Source organism: Tenrec ecaudatus, chromosome 13 (genome assembly GCF_050624435.1).
Source record: "Tenrec ecaudatus isolate mTenEca1 chromosome 13, mTenEca1.hap1, whole genome shotgun sequence".
Classification (NCBI taxonomy): Eukaryota; Metazoa; Chordata; class Mammalia; order Afrosoricida; family Tenrecidae; genus Tenrec; species Tenrec ecaudatus.
Window position 1 is genome coordinate 133,342,127 of NC_134542.1, and position 21,694 is coordinate 133,363,820.

The 21,694-nt window shown below is 36.8% G+C and overlaps 1 protein-coding gene across 2 annotated transcripts in view; it reads right to left on the reverse strand.

Moving 5' to 3' along the window:
- DPP10 (dipeptidyl peptidase like 10) overlaps nt 1-21,694 on the reverse strand; it is a 775,824-nt gene that overhangs the window by 52,202 nt on the left and 701,928 nt on the right. For both annotated transcript variants that reach the window (XM_075529534.1, XM_075529533.1), the window contains 2 exons: nt 17,190-17,288; nt 17,013-17,082 (listed from right to left, as the gene is read on the reverse strand). In XM_075529534.1, coding sequence (XP_075385649.1) covers nt 17,013-17,082; nt 17,190-17,288 — 169 coding nt within the window. The remainder of the gene's footprint in view (nt 1-17,012; nt 17,083-17,189; nt 17,289-21,694) is intronic.

Consider the following 21,694-nt stretch of genomic DNA (forward strand, 5'->3'; position numbering starts at 1 on the left):
GGAACCCACAGAATCTCCTGGTGGGACTACCTCAAAAGACAAGGAATAGAAATTCATTATAATCCCTTTACTGGGCACAAACCCTAATGAAATCAGGTTTATAACAGGAACAGACCCATGTTAATCACAGCACTGTTCACAACAGCAAGAAGACAAATGCAACTTAATGCCCAGCAGTAGAAGAATGTATAAAAATCTTTGATCTATAAATAAAATGGCATACTATGCATTGAAAAAAAAACCAATCATGGAACCACAAAGTACGACATGGAATGGAGAGACCCAGAGAAGACAATGCTGAGGCATATGTCAATCTCACAAGAACAGTTATATGAAACTTCTGGGATAAACTGATGATATACTAGAAATCCTCACTAGTCTGTGCCAGGAAATTTGGAAGACAGCTGCTGACAGAAAAAAACAATTCCAAAGAAAGCTTACCGAACAGAATGCTCAAATTACAGAACAATATCGTTCATATCACATGCAAGTAGAAGCTTTCTGAAGATCATCCAACAGTGGTACAGAATTACAGTAAGCTTCCAAAGGTACATTCTGGATTCAGAAGAGGAGATGGAACAAGGGATAACATGCTGCTGACGTCAGATGGATTTTGACTGAACACAGAGAATGCCAGAAAGAGATTTACTTGTGTTTTGTGGACTATGCTAAGGCATTCTGCCGTGCGGGTCATAACAATCTATGGATCACCTTCAGAAGAATAGGAATCCCAGAATTGCTTTGTGCTATTATGAAATCTGCATCTGGATCAAGCCGTAGTTATCCAAACAGAAGGGCATACTGTGAGGTTTAAAATCAGGAAATGTGTTGTATAATCTAAGCATAATTATTCAATCCATGAAAATAATAATTGAAGTATCTAGGTTCTATGAAGAAGAATGGGTATTGGGATTGAGGAATGCTTTTGAATAACTTGTAATATGAAGATGACACTACTTCACTTGCTGAAAATGAGGAGGACTTGAAGCGCTCACCGACGAAGATCAAGAGTTTCAGTCTTCAGTATGGATTGCAAGGAGATATGAAGAAAACCCAAATCCTGACAGCTGGAACAATAGATACCATCACAATAAATGGAGAAAAGACTGAAGTTGTCAAGGATGCAGTCTTGCTTGGATCCACAATCAATGCTCATAGATGCAATAGATAAGAAATCCAACGATACATTGGGAAATTCTGCTACAAGACCTCCTAAAATTTGGAGAGCAAGGATGTTACTTTGAGGACAGATGCATGAAAAAGTTGGACATTAATTAAGGAAGACTAAAGAAGAATGGATGCATTGTAATACATATCATGTTTGTAATTGTATGTAATAGATATATTGGAAGTATTTCAATACTCTTGAAAGTGACCTGGACTGCCAAAATAATAAACTAATCTCTCCTGGAAGTAGGGCAGTCAGAGTGCTCCAAAGAGTTAAGGATGGTGAGACTTTGACCCATTTACTTTGGACATGAGAGACCAATTGTCATGGAGGGACCAACCCTGGAGAAGGACATCGTCCTTGGTAAACTAGAGGGGCGGCAAACAACAACAAAAAAAGGAAAGCCTTCAACAAAGTGGATTGACCTGGTGACTGCACTGAAGGGTTCAAGCATAAGAACAATTGTGAGGATGGCAGAGGAGCAGGCTGCATTTCAATGTGTCGTATGTACATAGGCTCACTATGAGTCAGAACTGATAAAAGATAAAAAAGTGAATCAAGATAGAGTATGTCATACCACAGGGAGCAGAGTTTGGAGAGTGCCAAGTGAGGGAGTGCATGGAAGGAACCATAAAGTGATGTGGATTGAAGATAACTTGGTGAAAGGAAAATGGTAGTCCACAAGAAAAGAAATCAAAGGAGTAGGTGAAGGGTAAATTATTGTGGAATTCAGTTAGTCATTTCTATTGTCGAATACAGAGTTAGTGATTTGAAATGCAAAGCTCAGCTAAGTAACACTAAATTTATTCTCACCATCAAAAGGTATTCGGGACTGGACAAATATGATGCCCAACCCCAATTTCAAGGGTGAAAGAGCCAGGTTGCCACTTTCAGGACTGAGGTGAGCCTGCGACCAATGTGGCATTTTTCAGTGCCTCCGACCCACATAAACACTTGAAAACAAATAAATAAAACTATACAGAATTTCATGCAATTGAATTGTGGTGCGGAAGAAGACTATGGAAAACTTTGTGAACTTGTATAAGAACTAAGAGATCTGTCTTAGGAAATACAGGCAGAAAGCTCCTTAGAAATGAGGATGATGATACTTGGTCTCACATACTTGGAACTCACTATCAGGAGAGTTTAGTCCCTGCAAAAGAACTTCCGGCTCAGCAAAATGAGACATCAGTGAAGAAGAGGAACACCTTTGAAGATATGTGTTTACAAAGTGGCTGCAACCATGGGCTCAGGCATTACAATGCTTGGGAGGATGGGGGACTGGGTAGGGTTTCCTGTAGTTGTTCATAGGCTCACTATGATGTAGAACAGACTCAAAGGAACCTGACAACAGCAAGCCCGTAAATATTGCTCTTACCAGAATAATTTGGTAAGCTCAACGGCCGAATGTAAATGAGAAACAAGGGAAAGATACTGTGAATATCAATTAATATCCAGCAGTATTTAGCAAGATGATAGGAGAAATGAGAATGTCATCTCACATTTTACTGCGTGAGAAACTAAATGGAGAGAAACTAAGTTCTCATTCCGAAGATGGAATTATTCACACTATAAATACTCAACTCACTGGTTTCTCTAGCTTTCTCTTCCTTAATGCATTTCTGATAACAAACCTAGGGTTCGGTTTACTTGCTAATGCATTCATGCATTCATTCAAACATTCATTCTATCGGGATTTACTTAATGCAAAGAACATTCCAGTCACCGTATTAACAATATCGAAGATAATACAAAAGCTGTTCTTCCCAACAAGGAATTCTCCCTCTAATAGAAGACATGGTAAAACAAGTATTTTCAATTTGGGGAGTTTATGGAATATAATAAACATATGCATCATATTATGTGATAGTGTGTCCTGACGTATTCATGAAACTATCCCAGTGGTTCTAGGAAACAGAGAACAATGACAGGAAGAAAGCCAGTTTCTGGTTAATTATCTCCCACAAGTTAGTTGCATATATATCTAGAAGGCCAACACTATCTCTGAAGGGTAGATGGCGTGGGAGGAAGGTCTATAGATCATGGAGATTTGTGCATGCTGTACTCAGACCAAATGGGCTCCCATTGAGTTGGTTCCAACTCACAGAAACTCCAGTGACCCTGTGGGTTTCTGGGATGATACTCCTTTAAAGAAAATGAAAGCCCCATCTTTCTCCCGTGGAGGGGCTAGAGGCTTGAAACTGCTGACCTTTGGTTCAGCGGCCCAACATGTAACTAACTATCCCATCACTACTAGGGGAAGTCCATGTTGGCCTCATTAAATACTACATGATTAAGCAAAATAATGGGCCAGAAGAGCTACATTTCCAGCATGAATGTCAATATTTATCAAAGAAAGAAAGAAAGAAAGAAAGAAAGAAAGAAAGAAAGAAAGAAAGATGAGAAAAACCAGGAGAAAAAGGGTATGGCAATTAATTGAAAACAGGAGGTATATGTAGAGAAGAGAGAGTAGCTGGAAAAGGCTGTTAGAATTTTATCATCCAGATATGATAGCCGACTGCTTTGAGGACTCAAGAAAATGAGTTTCTTGGCCCAAAGATCAAGGCAAGACACGAGGTTCACTGTACAATTTTAAAATTATTTCACATTAATTGTTGGAGTAAAAATGTGTGCATGAGAATCTAGTGATATTATCTTGACTGATGGAGATCAGTAAGTGGATAATTGCAGTCACTATGAATATCAATTAATTATATCCTGCTATTTAACAAAATGATTATGCAGAAAACAGCTGGCAAATGCATACTTTCATCAAGATGACAGGCGTGTAGCACTCTGATATGTGTCACGTTGGTCAAATGATGAAAATATCTATATAAATTGAATAATGCTCTCCAGTTAGAATGGCTTATTGAGGAAACTATAATAATGGCCATGTTCATCTGGATCTGAACCTCATCCTTTAACAAATATTTGTGACATAACTCATTGTAAGAGATAGTTGCAATTAGGAATGCAAATGAATAATGCTGTATTTAATGTAAGAAATACATGCCTCTTATTTTTAGATGATGAAATAGTCTGTAACCATTCTACATTTTATTTCTATAAATATTCATTTTTAGACTATGCAACTTCCAACATGCCCTGGTTTCTCTAGCACATAAAACACCATCAAACATTTTGGGAAAAGTGGAAAAATTTCAATACCAAAAATTAGGTTCATGATTTATGGAGAGTCCTGGGACTTAGATATATTGAGGATGAAAAACAAAGACAGTTTGGGGGAAAGAGAGTTGGTGGCCGACCAGAAATTTATTAATCTTTTTTTTTTTTTAAAAAGATGAATTTTGTGAGAGAGAATTCAGTATACCAAGATTCCCTTTCTTACTGGGATAACCTTTAACAAGTAAACACAGATAAGTTGAACATGAAAGAGTAGAAAATGGGAAGAAATAAAGTAAATTCCTTTGCTCAACTATGCAGCTTTATATAAAGAGAGGGGAGGATTCTTTCATCTTTAATAACAATACATCTTTCTAGACTGAATCCTATTAAGATCTAGGCATATTAAGTTGGGATTCACTTCTTTATAATATATATATATATATATGTATTGATAACATAGGTTTCAAGAATCTGTAGTCTCTCCTTCTCTGATCACCATGCCATAAAGTTGGAAATAACAAAAGAAAGATTTTAAAAAGGGAGGGGAGCAAATACTTGGAGGATGAATAATTTTTTCTTCAAAAGGAGGAGGTAATGTCCCAAACTAGAGATATAATTAGCCATACCAATATCGACAGGAGACAGCAAAGGCAGTCATTAGAGGTCAGTTGGTACCAATGAAGGCACTTATGAAGAAGGAAGATAGACTTATGATTAATACCCTCACACAAAACCTTCAGCAGTTGGAACAGAGTCAACAGAAGAAACCTTTAACAGCAAGTGAGAAGATATAAAATAAAGGTGAAAATAAATGAGTGGGAAAAATATGGATAAAAACAACTCAGTAAAATGTTGGTTCTTTGAAAGGATAAACAGAATTGACAAACTGTTGACAAACCTAACAAAATATATGAAGGAGCAGATGTCAATACCCAGGTTGAGATATGAAACAGGGGAAATTACAAAAGGCTCCAACAAAATTAAAAGACTAATTACAGAGTACTATGATGATCTGTACTCCAAGGGATACAAAAATTTGGAAGAGATGGACAAATACCTCAAAAAAATAATCCTCTCTAGAATATTTCATAGAGACATCAAAAACTTGAACAGACCCATAGCAAATGGAAAAATAGATAAGGTTATCAAGGAACTACCCACTAAAAGAAGCCCTGGTCCAGATGGCTTCACAGGAGAATTCTAATAAGCATTCGGGGAAGAGCTGACACCAATTCTACACAGGCTCTTCTGGAGCATATAAAAGGATGGTAAACTCCCAAGTATATTCTATAGTCAGTAGTAACAGTGATCCAAACTGGGCAACAATCCCACAAGAGCAGCGAACTATAGGCCGATATCTCTAGGGAACATAATTGCAAAAGTCTTTCCAAAATCTTGGCCAGTACGATGCAAATGTATATAAAAAGAATAATCCATAATGACCAAGTGTGAGTCACACCAGGGTTTCAGGGATGGTTCAACATCCAAAAATCCATGAACAATATCCATCACATTGGGAAGAAAAAGGACAAGACGCACATGATAATATCAATAGACCCAGAAAAAGTATTTGACAACATTCCACACCCATTCCTAATTTAGACACTCAAGAAGGCCGGACTGGAAGAAAATTACCTCAACATAATTTAAGCTATACATGATTTTCCAACCACCAGTGTTACAATCCACGGAGGCGAAAACCTTCCCACTAAGAAAGGGAAACATACAAGGATGCCCCTTGTTCCACTTCTATTCAACACAGCTTCTGTTCTATTCAGCTGGGAGGTCCTAGCTAATAATGTAATGCAGCAGAAGAACATCAAAGGTATACAACCGGGGAAAGAAGTGAAATTATCATTCTTTTCAGATGATATGATTTTATATATTGAGAACCCCATAGGCTCCACAATAGGACTGTTGGAAGTGACAGGAGAATATGGTGGAGTGGCAGATTACAAGATCAACAAACATAAATCAACTGGATTGCTATATGCAAATTATGGGAGCACAGAAAACGAGATCAAGAAGGTGGTACCCTTCACAATAGCAAAGCATAAATTGAAATATCTAGGGATATAACTAACCAAAAAAACAAAAGATCTGTGTGAGGAAAACGACAGAACACTATTACAAGAAACCAAGAGGGACCTTCACAAATGTTAAACTATCCCATGTTTGTGGATAGATAAGACTCAATATTGTGAAGATGTCAATGCAATCCTGATACAAATACCAGCATAATTTTTCAAAGAAATGGAAAAACTGACTACCAATTTCATTTGGAAAACAAAGAAACCCAGAAGTGGCAACAACAAAAAAATCCTCAAAAAGAAGAATAAAGTGGGTGTGCTTCCATTACCTGACTTTAAAATATATTATACTGCCACAATTGATAGATATTCAGACCAATGGATAAAAACAGAAAATCCAGAAATAAAATCAGCAGAATGCAGGGCCCCCATTGGAAGCAGATGCCCCTTTTAACAAATGGTGCTGGAAAACCTGAATTTCAACCTGCAGGAGAATGAACCAAGACCCTTAATGCACCCCACACACAAGGACAGATTTAAGGTGGATCACAGACCTTGCAGTAAAACCCAATATTGTAAGGATCACCAAGGAAATCCTTGGGAAAAAACTAAGAAACGTAATGCAGGGAATATATGGGTTATCAGCAATATATGAAGTATACACACCCAGAGGAAGATAAAATAAACATGTGGGACATTCTGAAGATAAAACAGTGTGCATCAAAAGATTTCAAGAGATCAGTGAGAGAGCCCAGAGACTTGGAAAATATATTTAGTGATGACATAGCTGACAAAGGACTTATTACTAAATTGTCCAGAATGCTGCAACCTTGCAATAAGAAGAAAGTGAATAGGAGGAGATGGCCAAAGACTGGAACCGAGGAGGTGGGTAAGACTTGAACAGGAGATTGCTAAAGGAGGAATCCTGAATGCTGCCACGCCCATTTCAACCTTGAATGTCCCTGTAGGCAAGAAGAGAACTACCTCTTTGGATTTCCAACTTACCTTGGGTTACTGCACATTTGAAGTTCAAGGCCACTAGCCGTTCCATGGGAGAAAGACGGGACATTTCTCTCTAGCTAAGAGCTACAGTCTTGCAAACTCACAGGGGCAGTTCTACCCTGTCCTACAGGATCACCTATGAGTTGTCACCAATTGATAGCAGGGAGAGGTCTGTGTAATCGTTGATGGAGCAGACAGCCACATCTTTCTTCCATAGAGTGGCTAGTTGATTCAAGAATCCTAACTTTGGGTTGAAAAACGATTGCTAAAGCACTATACCACAGGCCTGCTAATAAGTACTGTGAAAACATACAAGCCTTCATGCATACATTTTTGTATTTCAGAACATACCATGTCACCTTGTTCTGTTCAAATGAGTACAGCATGGTCTATATACAATACATATAGCAATATGTATATCTGAGAGCTGTATAATGAAGGGGGAAAGTAATTTGATGCAAGGACTCATAAAACTAGAAATTAAGACTAACATAAAAGACAATAATTTAAAAATATAAATGTTGAAATAGACATAAATGTCTGAAAAAAATATATATATATATTAAAGATGCTCTCACAAGTTAAAGACAATAACTGCAGAAAGATGACCAAGCATCTGGATGAAGAATTCAGGTAAATGAGAAAAAGGAGATTATGGAATCAAAAAAGTACAGAAAATCCAGACAACTGGGTTACTACACTGGTGGCAGTGCTGTTTGATTTTTTTTTATTATGATGAACTATTCATTCCTTATTGATTCACTTGTACTTTAAATAGCCTGAAATCAGGTTTGGAAATTTGGCCATGCTCAGGCCCTCACAAGACCCTTTCTTCTGAGTTTCTACAGTCAAGATTTAGCAGAAAGTGATTTCCAAATTGCCAGAGTCTATTTTTGTTAAATTTCTTCCATTTACTCCATGTCTACTGCAGCCTATGCCAATGCGTGCACACCCCACACTCCATATATCTTTCTAAATGTTAAACTCATCTTCATAGATGAAGAAGTGGGTTTATCCATACCAGACACCGCATAGAATAGCCACAAGCTGATAGCATCAATATCACTAAATCATTTCTGAACTTATTAAATTAATGATCACTTTGTCATTTCTCACTGATGAATTGCCCAATTAGGAAAAATGAAAAAAGTTCAATATTTATTATTTACTTATGTAATTATCTTGAATTACTATTGAGAACACAGTAGCTTTTGGGGAGGGGATGAATTAGTAAATGTTTGAGTTAAATTACAAACCTATGGATAGCTGATTCTAAAGTCAACATTATGTGTTATACTCTTCTGCCTTTATCAACGATATGACTAACCTTTGCAATAAGAATATCTTTAAATAAGTTTCTTAAGACAGTTCTTATATGTTTCCTTTTAATTCTTCTAAAAAATCAGTCATGGTGGTAGTAGGTGGCATCAAATCTGTGCCTACAGAACACTGCCCAGACATGTACCATCCTAACAATTGCTCCTATGTTTAAGCCCATTGCTGCAGACACTAGGCCAATGCATTGTGTGTGTGTTTGTTAAGTGAAACTTTATTTAACATATTAAATTTCCATGTAACAAATTTTATACAAATTATTATGAGATATCAGCATTTCTACCATGGTTAGCCTTTTCTTTTTTTCCTAAAATTGTTCTATTTTGATCTTGTATTTTCCTAAAAATAGAGTCCTTGCAGAGACAGATAATAAGCTGTTCAAATGTACATTTCACACGTTTATCTATACTCAACCAGAAGTCTTAGACTGTTAGTCTAAAGTTCTTTTTAATTCACTATACTCTGAAATCACACCTCATTTATCTCCTTCCTTAAGAACTGCATTGTGCTATATTGGATAGCTAAAAGCCAGTAATTAACTAGAGTTTGCTAAGAGTAGAGAGCTATTCTAATTTATGTGCATCCAAATGGTGTCGTGAGCAGAGAAGCAAGCAAGCATTATTAAATATGAACGCACTCATTAGCAACACATGTTGAACAAGTTTTCTCCCAATAACAAAGCTAATCCAAACAAGGTCTCAAGAGTCGAGAAAAGGTATATCATTTCGAAATCCCAGTGAAATGAATTTAGTATAACTGACCAATCTTGTTTTTCACTATTTGCCGTAGATATGTCTCACTAAAAATTTAGTATGGAACAGAACAGAATGACACTTGCAGAATGTAAGATTATAGTGACAACACTGCGGTTAATTGTTAAAGACATATTAAACTCTGAGGACTCCGTGGAGACATATTAATTATATGGAACCTGTGTCCAGTACCATAGAAAGGTGGAGAAGCAGTTGAAAATATATCTCACTCAATGTAAAGCGATAAAAGGTCAAGCTTCCTTTCTATCATTTTCTGCAGGTAGACCTTTCAGATTGAAATATGGTGGCAATTAATTTCTGGCATTTTTCCAAGTTCTGTATGACCAGGATGCTGAAGGCCATATGCCATCGCTATCCAACATACTGCAACATAAGGACTCTTCCGTTTGCCAATTCTGGCACACTTCCCAAACCATCCAGTTTTATTTCTATCCAGAACGCTGGGAGCCAATGATCGATTATGAACACAGGTGCACATTAGCAGCAAGGTAACAGCAATAGACTGTGAAAATTGACAATGGCATGATGAGGTCGGCAAAGCTGCATCCCCATCGTTCTGAGTCTTGGGAGGCAAAGGCATGCCCCAGCCCTCTTGTTCTGCGCAGGAAAGGCGTGCATACCCCGGCCCTCTTGTTCTCTCCCACTGTCCAGTTTGGCCTGACTGCATGTTCGTTTTCTTCCCGTAACTTTTCATCTTGGATTGGGTGATGGTTTCAAGACCAGCGCATCCATTTTCCATTCAATAATTGAGTCATGTTTTGTTTCATCTCATTCATCCCAATCCCTTTATTGGAATATCACTTATTCCATTTTCTCTGTTTTCTATTTCTTTTCCCCATCTGTCCCTAGACCTTTTGAACATTTGATGTCAAATAGTTGATTATGTGCGGGTGCATATAACTTGTCAGGATTATTACAGGCCTTGTGTGACTGAAAATTGTGGCCCTAGAGGTGAGTTCCATCCCAAATCTGAAGGGTGACACGGGGTCTTAAGTTTCAGAGGTTCCACAGGTCTCTGTCCAACCATTCAATCTGGTCTCTTTTATGATTCTGAGTTGTTCCACATTTCCCACTCTTTCCAGGACAATCTAAGGTGATTCTGTTCAGTACAATTGGAAGTAGTAGCTGCACATTCTCTAGTTCTTCTGGTCTCAGGGTCATGGAGATTGATGTTCATGTCATCCTTTAAACCATTAGCTGAATTGATTACATGTGTCTTCATTTTTTACCACTTCTACACCTTCTCCTCCTTCCCTTCCTCCTCCTTCTGTTCTGCTTCTTCCTCCTTCTCCATTTTCTTCTTTCTTAATTTTATTGGCATATGATACATATGCAATTCAATAATTAAATCATATTAAAAGAGTCCGGCGCCCATCATCACCACAATCAGTTTGAGAACATTTTGTTCTTTCTTTTACGCATTGTTGCTATACCCTCATTTTCACTCAACCTCTCTGCCAAGTCCTTAGGCAATTATTAATACAAGTTACTGACTATAGAAACTTGCCTATCTTGGATTTAATTTACAGAAAAAAATTAAAAACAAAATTAATAGGGGGAAAATGAGGAGCTGAACCAAGGGCTCAAGTAGAAGGCAAATGTTTTGAGAATGATGAGGGAAACAAATGTTCAAAAGTGCTTGACACAATGGATGGATGGATGGATGGATGGATGGATGGATGGATGGATGGATGGATAGATGGCGATAAGAGTTGTATGAGCCCCCAATAAAATGATTTGAAATGGAGAGAGAGACAAATCCCACCCCACCCGTCAATAACAGTGACAAAATAAAACAGAGGCAACCCTCAAACAAAAAGAAAATATAAAATACTAAAAACTGGGACAAATTTAAATGAATCAAAAAAGTGATAAAATGACAAAATGTTACACGTTAACCTAACTGCATCAGACATAATTGACCTTAAGATGCTCTACATCTGATCACAAGGTTATTCCCATGTCTGAAATATGATCTGAGGCATATGCTCCCATTTCTTTGATTCCTGACTGCTGTTTCCATGGGTGTTGGTTGTGGTGCCAAGTAAAGTGAAATCACTGACAACTTCAACCTGTGCTCCTTTTTATTAGTATGTTGTTTATTGGTAGAGTGGTGATGCTCTCTTTATCTTGAAAAGCAATGCGCATTGAAGGCTGTATTCTTCTATCTGCATCAATAATATTACAATCCCTCTTTTCTCTCAGCAAGCTTGCATCACCTGCATATCCCAACTTTTGAAAGAATACTCTTCCTAACCTGATGTCATGTCCTTTTTTTTATAGTTCAGTTTCTTGGATTATTTGCTCAGGATATTGATTGAAATAGGTACTAGACACACCTTCCTGTTCTTAAATCATATAATAGCCCATTGTTCTACCTCTTGGTCTGTATACCAAGCATGTGAACACGGATATGTGTTTTGGAATTTCATGCTTTGCAATGTTCTACATAATTTGTTACAATCCACAATGTCTAATGACTTCCTACAGTCAGTGAAATCATGTAAACATATTTCTGGTTTTATCTGCTTTTAGCCAATTTTGGCTGTTGGCAGTGATTTCTCTCCTTGCATGGTGTCTTCTGAATCCACCCCACATTCCGGCAGTTTCATGTCGATGTAATGCTGCAAGGGTTTTTGTACAATTTTCTTCCATTTTTTCATTCCCAGCATAGTTGGCCAGCAATAATATCTCAATCAAATATCTCACATTCAAGTGAGAAATTGCTGATGGATAGCTATGCTGGGAATGAAAAACTGAAGAGGAATTGTACAATATCAAGCTCTATCCTAAAGTATTTTGCTATTAGTTATTGGATAATATTCACTTGTCTAGAAGCAATAATAGTTAATATGACTATTATTCATATTGACACCCTAACCACTTAAGGGAAAGATGAAGAAATTGAAGTATTTTTAATGTTATTTTACTGCCTAAAATTTATTAAAAATTTTGCTAAAGGTACATTGATAATTACTAATAATTATAACATGACAATTGGAAATAAGAAAAAAGATGAGTAGTTATAAAATATGGCCTAGGTAATATAAATGTCTCTGAAGATTCTGTGGTAGATTTTGCAACGTCAAACAGATTAATTGAAAGTGCATTTTTTAACAGCATAAATAATAGCTATTCAAATGGGCCTTGTCAGATGGAATGTTCAAGAATCATATAGATTAGGTCTGTGTATAGGTATGATGGAGAAGTTCAATACCATCAGTCATAAAAAGACCAGGGATATCTTACACTGTTTGAATTTAGACTCAGAAAGCATCTAAAAGTGCATGTTGATGATGGAGAAATTAAAACAAGTCCATGTGAAACAAGATGAGAGCATGAGAATATCTCACTTCAGAGAGCATTTGTTTTTTTTTAATTGAAATAATTTTATTGGGAGTTCATACAGCTCTTAGCGCAATCCACATATATCCATTGCATCAAACACATTTGTACATTTGTTGCCCCATAATTCTCAGAACATTTGCTTTCCATTTGGGCTCTTGGAATCAGCTCCTCATTTTCCCCTCCCTCCCCGCTCCCCACTTCCTCATGAACCCTTGATAATTTATAAATTGGTATTATTTTATCATATCTTAAACTGACGTCTCCCTTCACCCACTTTTCTGTTGTCCATCCCCCAGCGAGGGGATTATATGTAGATCCTTGTAATTGGTTACCCCTTTTTACCCCCACCTTCCCTCCACCCTCCAGGTATTACCATTCTCACCACTGGTCCTGAAGGGATCACCTGTTCTGGATTCCCTTGTGTTTCCAGTTCCTATCTGTACCAGTGTGCATCCTTTGGTCTAGCTGGATTTGGAAGGTAGAATTGGGATAATGGTAGTGGGGGGTGGGGTGGACAAAGCATTTAAGAACTAGAGGAAAGTTTTGTGTTTCATCGATGCTGCACTGCACCCTGAGTGACTCGTCTCCTCCCCACTACCCCACTGCAAAGGGATGTCCAATTGCCTTCAGATGGTCCATGGGTCCCCACACTGCACTCCCCGCTCATTCATGATGATGTGAATTTTGTTCTTTGGTGCTTGATACCTGATCCCTTCGACTCCTCGTGATCACACAGGCTGGTTTTCTTCTTCCATGTGGGCTTTGTTGCTTCTGGGCTAAATGGTCACTTGCTTACCTTCAAGCGTTTAAGACCAAGGTGCTATATCTTTTGATTATCGGGCACCATCAGCTTTATTCACCACATTTGCTTATGACACATTTGTCTTCAGCGATCATGTCAGGTAGGTAGGCATCATTGGAATGCCAGTTTAATAGAACAAAGTGTTATTGCATTGAGGTAGTACTTGAGTGGAGACCCAATGTCCATCTGCTACCTTAATGCAAAACCTATAAATATATGCACATAGATCTATTTCTCCATCATCATATATAAATATATTTACATATGTACACACCTCTATTTAGGCCTCTATATATGCCTTTTGCCTCCTACTTCTTTCCTCTATTTCCTTTTATTTTCCTCTTGTTCCACTATCATGCTCAGCCTTCATTTAGATTTCATTAATTCCTCTTGGTTATATTGCCTTTGCTGAATCCCTACCAGGCCTCCCACACCCTCCTTGCCACAGGTTTTGAATCACTCCTGTTTCCCTTGTCCCTGGACTGGTTAACACCATTTCCTTTCCCTCACCCCCTTCACTCCCATATCCCCCTGAAACCATCAGTCCTGTTGTTTTCTTCTCCACATTGTTTATCCAGCCTATCTTATCTAGATGGACCTGCAGAGATAATAATATGCACCTAAAAACACTACAGTGCCAAAGTGACACAGAAAAACAAAGTGATGACAGACACAACAACAAAAAAAATCCAATGACATAAAAAATCAAAATGAAAGAAGAAGAAGAAAGGAAAGCCTGTAATTTTTTCAATGTCTGTTTGTTGACCTTTAGGAGTGTTTTTCAGTCATGTCTGATGGGGTGCCACGCCCTGGCCCCAAAGTCTATTTTTGGTGTTCCCTTGGGACTTCCTTGTTCTGCCCCCCTTGCTGTTCTGTTGCACGCCCTTAGTGTTGCCTCGTGTGGTGGCGTCAGCTCAGCCACACATCCCACACTGTGTCTCCAGTGTTGTCCCAAGTAGGGCTATGGGTCAGTGCAGAATGGCGTGCAGAGACCATTTCTAGAATTGATTTGACCCCCTGAAGTCTAATGACTGAAACCCAAGCAAGTTGTGGATGACATCAAATATGTTATACATTAAAAAGTTCCTTAAAAAGATAGGAAAAAAGAGACCAATTGCCATTTGATGTCAAAGGAGACTCTGACGCTTCCTCTTGAGCCATAATAGCCACTGCAAGCAGGAACGCGATGAAGAAAAAGAGTCGGGCTGAGGACTGCGAAGGGCAGCAGGGGAAGACAAAGTAAAGTATTATATATTTTATTTTTAGATAATTCTTCTATAAAAGCATTATATATTTTATATATAATATAAAGCATATACTTTATATATTTATATATAATACTTTAAGTTTTATACATTGTAAGGTATTATAGAGTGTGCAAAAGCTTAGAGTTAGGTACCAAAAAGATGAAGGACATAGCGAATGATTATCAACTGAAAGAACTAAAGAGAAAATCCAAACACCGGAGTACTACACTGAAGGATTCTACCAGTAAACTACTGAATGGGGCAAGAGCATTTCTCAAAAGATTAAGGGAATGCACTGACTTAGAATTGGCCAGCATTCAAACGTTTGAAAGTAGCATATGATGAAGAACCAACGACCCTGAAAGGAATCGTCTAAGCAGCAGTGAGCGCATTAGTGGAAAGCAAGGCTCCAGGAATGTTTGCACACGAGTGCAGTCCTGGAGGAGCTCAGCTTCGGAGAGGATTATAGAGGCCCTCTGCGCCTCTGTTACTCTCACTCTTAAAAAGGAGTAGAAAGCCTCGTCTTTCTCCTGAGGAGCAGCAGGTGGTTTTGAGATGACCTTGAGATTAGCAACCCAACGCTTAACCAGTACTCCGCCATGGCAGCAAGATCCTAACCTTGATGACGCCTATGTTTTAGTGAATAATGAGAACTATAAATTTCCCAAAAGGATATATGGCATAGACGATGAGAGCAAGATTTGAAAAAGAAAAAAATCATTCCTCCGTCTTTTTAGTTCTTCAAATATTTTCCTCAATAAATCACACATATAGTTCACATGGATATTGAAGAAAACTAGGTGAAAGAGAAAGGACAAAAGATGGACCGAACAAAGAGGAAATAGGAATTTCCTTAGGAAGACCATAAGAAATTTCAGAGCCACCAAGCTATTAGGAAACAAGGAAGAATTTATGGTCTCAGCACACGATACTGAGGTCAAGGTATTAGAATGAGGAATGAACAATGTACTGCAAGGGAATATTGTTATGAAGTTTAGACTACCTGGCTTATAACATATGCAGCTATAAAGTACTTTATTTATTAAATACAAATAATAAAATAAAAAATTGGCTGACACAAGAGACTGAATTCCACTCACCATAGTGATAAAAACAATTAATCCTCAGCAATGTACACAGCAGTTAATAAGCTCTCTTTCTTTTAACTCATAAAATAGCTCTAAAATGTAAGTTGCTTTATGGCAATGAACATTTTTTATTCGGATAAACATGCACTCTCAGAAATTTGTATAATTTATTCAATAGCACAGAAATGGTAAAACTACAATTTTAACCTAGACAGTGTGATTCTATAGACTGAACACATAATAACAATATTCAATAATCTTATTAAGAAATATCATTTTCACTCTTCCTACTAAGTCAATGGATATAATTACAGATAGTTTTAAGCATTGTCATTACCCTTGTTGTATAGATTTTTAACAATAAGTATAACTCCACGGAATAAATGTTATTTCAATATCAAATTAGTTAACCTGAAGATATTAGAGGCCTCTGTGTCCAATGATACATGGACACAATAGTGTTTTACTGTAAGTAGAAATTCTTCAAATCCCAAAGTACATTTCAAGAGCAAGCTTTACTTTGCATTAACAGGGATGTTGTGGGAAGAAGTGGCAAGGGGAATATAGATAAGCATAAAAGAAACTATCCAGTGCCCACTCTTCAGGAAAACAAAACAAAACAAAAGTGGAATCTCCTTGGGAATTAAAAAAAAATTGTACTGTAGCCCATAATCAAGGATAAAGCATAGGTATCTGCACATCCTCCCCATCCCAGGATGGTATGGCCTGCTTTGAGAGACTGAACAACTAATTTAACAACTGCACATATTTCCTCAATGTTGTACAAATACAAAACAAAACAAAAAACAAACATTGATAAAGAATATAGGGATTGTCTAATTGCCAAGCAGATATTTACAAAACTAATTTTGTGAGGTCACTATTCAAGGGATAGCACCCAAGTCTACTTGAGCTGCAAGACGTACAAAAGAAGAGACAGCTGTCCACATGATGTAACAGTGATGCCCCTGAGACCCAGTTAAGGACACAAATGGGGCCTCTGTAGTTTTATTTCTTTTTTTAATTACAATTCTTTTATATCAAAAAATTGTTATGTTTCCCTTACTGCAAAAATACATAAAATACTTACATTATTAACAGAAGAGCATACTGGTTTCGGTCCGTAAAATCTTTGGGAAATGACAACTGTAAAGGAAGTTCTTTTAAAAAAAGAACAAAATATTAAAGATGGCGAATCATTTGGATTTAATACTATAAGGTGCAAAGAAAGCTAATCTTGATTAGTGTGGCATGCAGAAAGCTTTACCGTAGTCGTCAATATGAATCATTTTAATTTCTGGGTTGACAATTTTCTTCTTCAGTACAGCTTCCTTTAACATAGGATTGCTTTCCAACATATAATATTCTGAAAACCAAAAAAGGCAATGTAGATAGCCACCTGACATGAGTTGATTAAGAAAATCAATGTATTACATGACATTATTATCAAGAAATAAACATTTGGTAGCCACTGTGCTAAGGACTAATACCATCCTCATTTTCCTCCTGACATATCACAACTGTTTTTAATAGTTTCTAAAACCCGATAACATTTTCCATGTTGGCTTTGTATGTCAGAGTTCACATTTATATTTTCAATATGCTTATCAGATTGTGTCATACTCTGCTCAAGAATATTTAAAAGGATATAAATCTTTATGGACCACAATGTAATGACATTATGGCCACTAACAGTGTCTGGAACCTAATACAAAACAACCAGGAAAGGAAAAATATTAAAAATAAAATAAACAGAAACAGCATCACACTATCCACAATGAGAATAAAAGGAAATAAACCAAGAAGTGACACAGGTGGAAAAAATGATAGATAATGACATTAATAGATATAATGTGACTACATTCCATGCCAAGAAAAACAAAGCACAGCATGTTAAGAAAAACAATGTAAGTACCAAAATTAGTTTTCTAAAATTAAAAACTGTAAAATCCAATAAAGACATGAAACCACAATATGTGACGTGAAAGCCCATTGAATTGGATTAGCAGCATAATATACATTGCAGAACTGAAAATTAATGAATGACAATACAGTAATAGAAAAGGTTTGAAATGAAATGGACAAATAATTCTTTTTTTTTAAGTTGAAGAGAACATAAGTAACTTGCCCAATGTAAGCTGGTGAATTAGTTGATTGACTGTTAAATGTTACAATAGCAATAGATTCATGGTATAAATCCCATGTGATGATAGTACATTATCCTCTATATTAATTGTTGTGGGTTATTTGGTAGCATTTTCTTAGGGGTGTTTTCATCCATGTTCATGAGAAAATGCTATCATTATAATGCCTATATCTAAAAAAATACAAAAAAAATCTTGTTAATATAAGATGAGTTTAAAAGTGATGTTCTTTTTACAATTGATGTATGTATATATATGGATTGTGGTAAGAGTTGTATGAGCCCCTAATAAAATGTAAAAAATAGAAAAGAAGAGAAAAAAAAAGAAAATGATTAGGGCAAAGAATATACAGATGTACTTTAAACAATTGATGTATGTATATGTATGGATTGTGATAAGAGTTGTATGAGCCCCTAATAAAATGTTTAAAAAAAAACTGTTACCTCTTTAAAAATAATTTGTGTGAATTAGGTATTCATTCAATAAATAAGGGATAGCATTCAACAGTAAATCCAACTAGATTTGGATTTGGAGATTCTTGGTAGGAATAATGTTAACTGTGGATTAAAATTGTATCAGGTAATCAGTCATTTTGATAGAGTTTTTCTTATATCAATGTTTATAAATGTATATTTTAATGTTTTTATCCAATTCCTCTAATATGTCAAATTTACTGACATAAAATTATTATCTCCTATAAGGCTTGCAAGGCTGTTATTAAAATCACCTCCTTCAATTAATGAAAGTGGTAATTGCACTTCTCTTTTCTTTATAAATATATCTATAACTTCAACAATATGATTGCTTTCTATGGAGAAGCATCTTTAGATTTTAGTTTATATAGTCTCCTTACTGCCTGCCTTCTTTTGTAACATTAATTTTTCTCCTTAATCTTAACTTGATTTTATTTACCGTTTTTTTTCTAGTTTCTTCAGGGGAAAACTTAGATAAGTTGTCTTTCATATTCCGTCATTTCAAAATATTTTCTAATTATTTTAAATTAATTTTTCTAATTATTTGAATTTAGGTTTTCTTATATGTGTGTTAGAAGTGTACTATGTGGGAAGTTCAAATAATTAAATGCTTTCCAGATTTATTTCTGCTGTCTATCTCTATTTCAACAACATTTTAGTTACACATCTTGCACGATTCTAATTTTTAAATCTGAACAGACATTTTGTGGTCTAGGAGTTGGTCAAAGATTATTTTTTAAGTGTACTTAACAAGAAACCCCACAAAAGCAAAACCTCCTGCTAGGCAGTGTTCTCTAAAGGGAAATAATACCAACGTGGTAGATAGTGTTTCTCAAATTCTCTTGAGAGAGAAGTAACGCCTTTTGGGGGTCCATTTCTTTCGTGAAGAAGATCTGGTAACACAGTGAATAAGTGCTCAGCTGGTAACCACAAGGTTAACGGATCAAAACCACCAGCTGCTCAGTGAACGAGAGAGGTGGCGATGTGCATCTGGAAAGACGATTGTCTTCAAAGCGCTAGGCACCACGCCTCTGGTTTAGGCTTACTCTGAGTCAGAACCCGTTTAATGGCAATGAATGAGTTTCCTTTGCTTTAGTTTATTCTGGTTTTTAGCTGAATATGTTTGGATCCAGATATTTTAAAAAGCGTACAGTGAGAATTATTATGTCTTCTTGATGAACAGAAACATATATTATTATGGGATTTTAATAAAGGGATTATTACCATGTATGTACATTGCACATGGAATTTTTAAGAAGTAATAAAGTAATGGAAAGCTGCTGACAGTGGGTAGTCCTGCGTGCTCAGGAGATAGAGCGCTTACTAGAACCTCTACAGGAAAGGTTCGCTGACAGATCCACATTGGGAGGAAAGGTCATGGTAGAAGCCAATTTGTGGTGATTTTACAGGGTCGGAAACCCCACCTCATCTCCCTCTCTTTGCTTTCAAGAGTCCCGTGTAGTGAATCTAATCAGCAGTCACTGGGCAAGGAAAGCTGGTAAGGTTTTTTTATGCAAACTACTTCTCAGGCACTGAACATGGCCACGAGGGACAGAGAACAAAGAGTGCTTTTGACAGCACAAATGGAAGAGTCCAGTGGGATGGGTAATATTCAACTGGCCTATTTATAAATTGCGCCCTTTGATTCCCTATCATTGCTTTTCACTAATAATATTCCTAATTCATAATCATTTAGAATATTCTCTGTGTGTGTGTGTGTGTGTCCCTGTCCCTCTCCATTTCTCAGAAGCAATGCATAAGGTTTTCAGTAGCTTCTTCCTCCAGAGGTGGGATGGCGACCTTCTTCATTCTGGTCTGCGTAGGGTTGTTATGGGTCAGAGGTGACTCAGGGCCACCTAATAACAATCTCTCTCTCTCTCTCTCTCTCTCTCTCTCTCTCTCTCTCTCTCTCTCTCTCTCTCTCTCTCTCTCTCTCTCTCTCACCATCTGTCTGTCTCTCTGTGTCTGTCTAGTGGGTAACAAAATCTAAGATATTTAAGGCTTATGGGTAAAACATTCATTTATTTATTTTCAAATCATTTTATTGGGGGCTCGTACAATTTGTCCAAGTTTATAATTTTGGCAGCAAGTTAGATGTTATTCTTTATATATTCATTGGCAGTATACATTTTTGTTATTAGCTTGTTAGGATAAAATACATTGCAATGTTTAATTTATTGTTTAATTTAATTGTCATGGCTATCGGGTTTTAAGTTCTGTACGTCTGTTAATTATCCACTTTTTGTTTTATCCATCTTCTCTTCTGTCCCCATTGTCATCCATGGGGCACACGTGGAGTTCTGACTGATTCACTGTACACAGCTTCTTTTGCTGTTTAATGTGCACTTATTTTCATCAACCCAAACATTGAATTGCCACATAATTCCTTGATGAGTAACTGTCCTTTGAAAATAAAATTAAGCACCTGGCCTCCTCACAAGTCATTTTTCTTTCTTTCTATCCTGAGATAACCAGAGGTGACTTTTGAAGAAGAAAGTCACAAAGATTTTCTATAGACAAAAAAATACTTAATGAAATACAGCTGAATTTGTTAGAAAATGTTGCCATGTAGTAGATGGATGAATTAAAGTCAGATTGTGACTAATTTTTTTGGGGGGGTGTAGTTGTTAATACAAAATACCCAATGGTTCCCAAACACTTGATAGCTATTGAATGCATCCTACACACCATGGAGTTACCTTACATCAGAGAAAACCATTTACTCATTTGCCTATGAGGAGTTTGATCCTGTAGATACTGAGATTGTCTTACAAAAAACATACATGATGGGCCAATCATATACATTGCTTTCTAGTCTTATAGTAAACAACATTCTCTTCATTTCATCAATGAAAATGTGTCTATTATAAAAAATGTTGCTTTTCATGTCAGCATTGAGCAAATTGGGTTTTCTTACAATAATATCTTCAACACTTTATGTAAGATTTGGACATAGCATTGGCCAGGCGCTAAAAGAAGCGCCCACGTGTGTGACAAGTACACAAACCAAAGGACATTGAATCATTTCCTCTTTGTCTGGATGCCTGACATTCCATGTTAGAGGGACATCTAGCAGCGCTTCTCACCCTGTCCACTTCTTTGGGGGTCAAACGACCCTTGCACAGGGGTCGCCCGATTCATAACAGTAGCAAAAT